The sequence below is a fragment of the Chrysochloris asiatica genome, unplaced genomic scaffold (genome assembly GCF_000296735.1).
Source record: "Chrysochloris asiatica unplaced genomic scaffold, ChrAsi1.0 scaffold00315, whole genome shotgun sequence".
Classification (NCBI taxonomy): Eukaryota; Metazoa; Chordata; class Mammalia; order Afrosoricida; family Chrysochloridae; genus Chrysochloris; species Chrysochloris asiatica.
Genome location: NW_006408833.1, coordinates 1,770,873 through 1,776,109, shown reverse-complemented (window position 1 = coordinate 1,776,109; position 5,237 = coordinate 1,770,873). Strand labels below are relative to the sequence as shown.

The window sequence follows — 5,237 nt, the reverse complement described above, 5'->3', positions numbered from 1 at the left end:
ATTCCCCCAGCTGTAAGCCTTCCAACCTTCTAAATATTCCTTTCTATGTGGTTCAGAGTTCTGGGACCATCCCCTGAGCCTGCTTGGTTGGGTATTCTGTGTTGTTGCTGGCAGAGCTCTTTACAACACTTCCACCCGATCCACTATCTTGTTTGTTCTCCTCAAAGACTTCATTTTGCTTGGATCCACAATCAACAATTATGGAAGCAGCAGTCAAGACATTAGATGGCATATTGCAGTAGGTCAATCTGCTGCACATGACATTTTAAGGTGTTCAAGAGCAAAGATATCAGTTTGAGGAGTAAGGTGCACCTGACCCAAATTGTGATATTTTCAATCTCCTCATATGTATGTGAAAGTTGATCAATGGATAAGGAAGACTGTAGAAGAATTAATGCCTTTGTATTAATTATGTTGGAGAAGAATATTGGAAGTACCATGGATTGTCAGAATAACAAACGAATCTGTGTTTTAAGAATTACAGCCAGAATGCTACTTAGAAACCAGGATGATAAGACTTTGTCTCTCATACTTCATACGTGTTATCAGGAGGGATCCATTCCTAGAGTAGGATATCATCCTTCCTTTAATGTAGGGCCAGTGAAAATGAGGAAGACACCCAATGAGATGGATTGGCACAGTGACAGCTACAATTGGCTGAAATATAACAATTGTTAGAATGGCAAAGGACCAGGCAGTGTTTCATTCTGTTGTGCATGGGGTCACTGTGAATTGTAATTGACTTGAAGGCACTTAACAATAACATATTCATGTTTACTGATTACTTCCTTTGTTGTATTCATTCTGCTTTTGTGCCCATTTAGTGAATTTATTTCTTTTATTGTATTTTTTAAGTTCTATCCTTTCTACTCTGTTCTTTTTAATATATTTCATTTATTTTTGGAAGCCCTGGTGTGGCGCTATAGGATAAGCACTGGACTGGTCAGCAGTTCAAACCCATCACTTCTCTTCAGAAACCCTATACAGGGTCGCTGTGAATTGGAATTGACGTGACAGCTTTTAACAAGAAGGACAATTTCTTTAATGAGATTTCCTTTTTTTTTTTTTCTCATTTGCTTTTAAACATATGAAAAAGAAAGACATTGAAACATTTTGATCATGGCTGCTTTAATATCTGACATACATTGATATTGACTTCCATTATCTCTTCTTATTGAAGTGATTTTCCTGGTTTTGGGGTATAAGAAGGGATTTTCGTTTTCCTCCTGAACATTTTAAGTATTATGTTATTAGACTATGGATCCTATTTAAATCATGTATTTTTGTAGACAGTCACTTGTATAGGTGCATAGGTCCTTATCTACTTTTATGGGCTATCATTCTAATGCCAATTTATTTTTCAGTGCACTGTTTCATTCACATACCCCTCTGGGACTCTCTGCTAATGCAGACTTCTTGTTGTTGTTAAGTGCCGTTGAGTCGGTTCCGACCCATAGCGACCCTGTATAGGGTTTCCGAGGAGCTTGAACTGCTGACCGTACAGTTGAAATGGCTTTGCAGTCTGGCGCATTAACCCACAGTGCCACACCAGGACTCCAGCCTATAGAGGACAAAATGCTCTTCTCTGGGTCTCTTGCCACTAAATTCAAGGTTGAGGGACAGAGAGAGCACTTCCCCAGGCCTGGTCTTTTGCTGAGTAGGAGGTTCAGAGATGTTGGACCTGGATTGCCTTCTGTTGCTGGTTGGAGACACTAAGATTTGATATTTTTCTTTCAATCTTGGATGTCCCTAGCCAGTCTACGTTCATATTTTCACTCCTCAGAGCTCTTTTATGATTGTATACTGTTAATATTTTTAGCATTTTAACTTGTACTTAGGAAGGAGAAGTAGGGAGATATGTGTTTCTACCATCTTGTCCCAAACACAAAACTACTGTTTTAAATTAACTTTGGAATGTGAATGTTACTGTCCTATCAGCTAAACTTATTTATATTTTATTTAATATTATATATTTCTTTTCATATTAAAAACTTAAGGGCAGTACTGACATATCTTGTTCTATCACATGTGTTTATACGAATTCTTTTTCACATAGATGTAGAAAAATAACTTTTAGGAATTATCTGTATGTTTTCTTGTTTATTTTTATCCAGGTGTTTTATGGTTAATTTTGTAGGCAAAGGCTTACATGAAAATTAATTTTAAATTTTCCAGTTTGGTACTCACTAATTTTATCATTTAAATTTAAATTTAAATTATTAGATTTTTTTCACATTTATTTAAGTATCCTTAAATTTATTAAGGAAAGAACAATGTATGTGTCCCAGATAAATATATAAATTGGTATATTTTAAGTTACAATTGGTTTTTAGCAATTTTAGTTGACCATATTAATGAAGGAACCTCAAAACAAGATAAAATTTATCTAGAGTATCCATAATCAAAGGTTTCATAGGGGTACATCACTGGCAATCCCACCACTATGAGACAATATCTGCTAAATAAAGTTTGTTGTACTATGTTAACGTGTATATTGCTATGATGCCGAAAGATACACAATTCAGTGGCTTTTTAGTAAATTCACAGGGTTGTGTAATCTTAACTTTTGTAAAAATATTATCATTGTTATCTGTTGTTGACTCCATTCCCAACTGCATTCCCACATTCAGTGGAACAAAATTGCTTCCCATGCTATACCATCCCCATGACTGGTTGCAGATGGGACCGATGTGATCCACAGGATTTTTAGGGTTGGCTGGTATTCAGAAGTAGAACATTAGGCCTTTGTTCCTAGCCCATTTTAGTCTGGAAGCTCTGCTGAAACTTGTTCAGCATCATAGGAACATGATGTGGGAATTGTACCTGGGTCTCCAGCATGGAAGGGGAGAATTGTACCACTGGAACACCACAGCATTTTCTTTGAATTTGTTATTTATGATCTTATATTTGGAGATTTTTCTTAGACTTTAATATTTAATATATAAGGATTAGAATTAAGGATTTTCAGATCTTAACAGACGTTAAATATTGAACTTTGAAAATTACAGAGTAGTGTCTGCTCTGAAAAGTTGATCATTTTTTCATTACTAGCTTGAGTCATGATGTAGCACCTATGAAGGAAAGCACCAATAGCCCAGATAGCCCAAGTGGAAATGGCAAACAAGATCGGATTAAACAGAGAAGAGCTTCCTGTCCTCGACCTGAGAAGGGGACTAGATTCCAGCTTATTGTTCTTCAGGTAGCGTGTAAACATCGTTTAATTAAAAGTGTATGTCTGATAGGTTGGAGAGGGGGGATGTTGATGAAGTGAGTATAAGATATTGTGAAACTCTGTCTAACGTAACTTTTCCTAGTTAAGAAAAATCCTGATACAGCTATTTTGTGTTAATAGTTGAATTTGGGGAAATATAAAATACAATTTACTGGGAATGCCACCATTCAGAGATAGCTCCCATTAATATTTTAGTCTATTTTCATTTCATTTTTCCTATATGTATCTGTAGCATTTTACATGGTTGATATTTTAATGGTACTGGCATGGCGCTGTAGGATAAAGCACTGGATCCCAAGGTCGGTGTGAGCCACAAGGTTGATGATTCAAACTCACCAGCCACTCCTTTGAAACCCTATACAGATTCACTATGAGTTGGAACTGACTCGAAAGCACTTAACAACAATAATAGTGGTAGTAGGAATGTGGTGGTTCTGTAGAATAACCACTGTACTGTGAATCACAAAGTTGGCAGTTCCAGCCCATCAACCACTCCACAGGTAAAAGATGAGACTTTCTGCTCCTACAAAGATTTACACGCTAGGAAACCCTATACAAAGTTGATATGAGTCAGAACCAACTCGACAACACTTAACAACAGCAACAATAGTAGTAGTAGCAAAAAATTACTGAATTCTGGACTAGGCACCCAAATAGAGTCTCTGGATGGCACAAATGATTAAACCTTAGCTGTTAACTGAAAAGTTGGTGATCCAAATCCACTCCCAGATTCCTTGGAAGAAAGCCCTGGCCATGTACTTTAAAAAAAAAACATCAGCTGTTGAAAACCTTACTCTAACTTAATCAGGTCTACTCTGATAATACTTAAGGTTGCCATTAATCAGAATCAATGATGGGGGGAAAAGGCACCACAAATATTATAAATTTAATTTTTCAGTAACCCAGTATGGTCAATAATTACAGACTCTTCTATACAAATAAGGTTACTGAAGGTCAGAGTGGTAGAATCATTTGGCTGAAGTCATTCAATTAGCCAAGGATAGATCAGAATCAAGATCAGACTTTAAAATCCGTACCAAAACCCACTGCCATTGCATGATTCCAACTCATAGTGACCCTATATAGGGTTTCTGAGGCTGTAAATCTTTACAGGAGCAGACAGCCTTATCTTTCTCCTGCAGAGTAGTGGGTTTGAACTGCCAACCTTGTAGTTAGCAGTCCAGTGCTTACCAATATGCTATACATTTTGGACGAATGTTTAAACCTCTATACAATTTTATATACTGTGATTTAAATATACATATATATATATATATATATAATACACATTTTCCTGTGTCATGAAGTGCTTTTTCAGTGACAAATTATTTTAAATGGCTGCATTCGATTGTCCTTTTTATAAGAGGCCTGATGGTACAGTGTATTAAATGTTGGGCTGCTGATTACAAGGTCAGCAAATCAACCCACCAGCCACTCTGCAAAATAAAGATGAGACCTCCTGCTTCCCTAATGACTTGGTTGTTGTTGTTGGTGGTGTGCCGTGGAGTCGGTTCTAATTCATAGCAACCCTGCCTTGTAAACCCTGTGGAGCACTTCTACTCTGTTCTTTATGGTCACTGTGAGTCAGAATCTACTCGATGGCAGTGGGTTCATTTTGGTTATAGTTGTAGTCTGTTATTCCTCATATAGGTTTACTCTGTTTATCTGTCTGTCTTTTTCATATTCTCTCTCTCTTCAACGTAAATCTTTGTATATAGCTCTTGATTATTTCATTATGATAAGTTTCTAAATGGAATTAATGGGTCAAAGAGTATGAAGATTTTTTAAGTTTCTAAATATATGTTGCTACATTATTTTCCAGAAAGGCTGGAACAGTTTATATTCAGGGGTTTCAAAAGTTTGTGGTAAAATTCCATTACCTCTCAATTTCATTCCTTCACATACTTTTTTTTTTTTTAATTTAAGGTTTTTATTGTGGATTGAGTGAAAGTTTACAGGGCACATCATCAGTTTCACATTCAACAATTCATATAACTTGTTTCAT

The 5,237-nt window shown here is 36.3% G+C and overlaps 1 protein-coding gene across 2 annotated transcripts in view; it reads left to right on the top strand.

The window, feature by feature from the left end:
- The window catches only part of WNK3 (WNK lysine deficient protein kinase 3), a 266,224-nt gene that overhangs the window by 196,482 nt on the left and 64,505 nt on the right, over positions 1 to 5,237 (top strand). For both annotated transcript variants that reach the window (XM_006875256.1, XM_006875255.1), the window contains exon 11: positions 3,052 to 3,199. In XM_006875256.1, the coding sequence (XP_006875318.1) occupies positions 3,052 to 3,199 (148 nt within the window). The remainder of the gene's footprint in view (positions 1 to 3,051; positions 3,200 to 5,237) is intronic.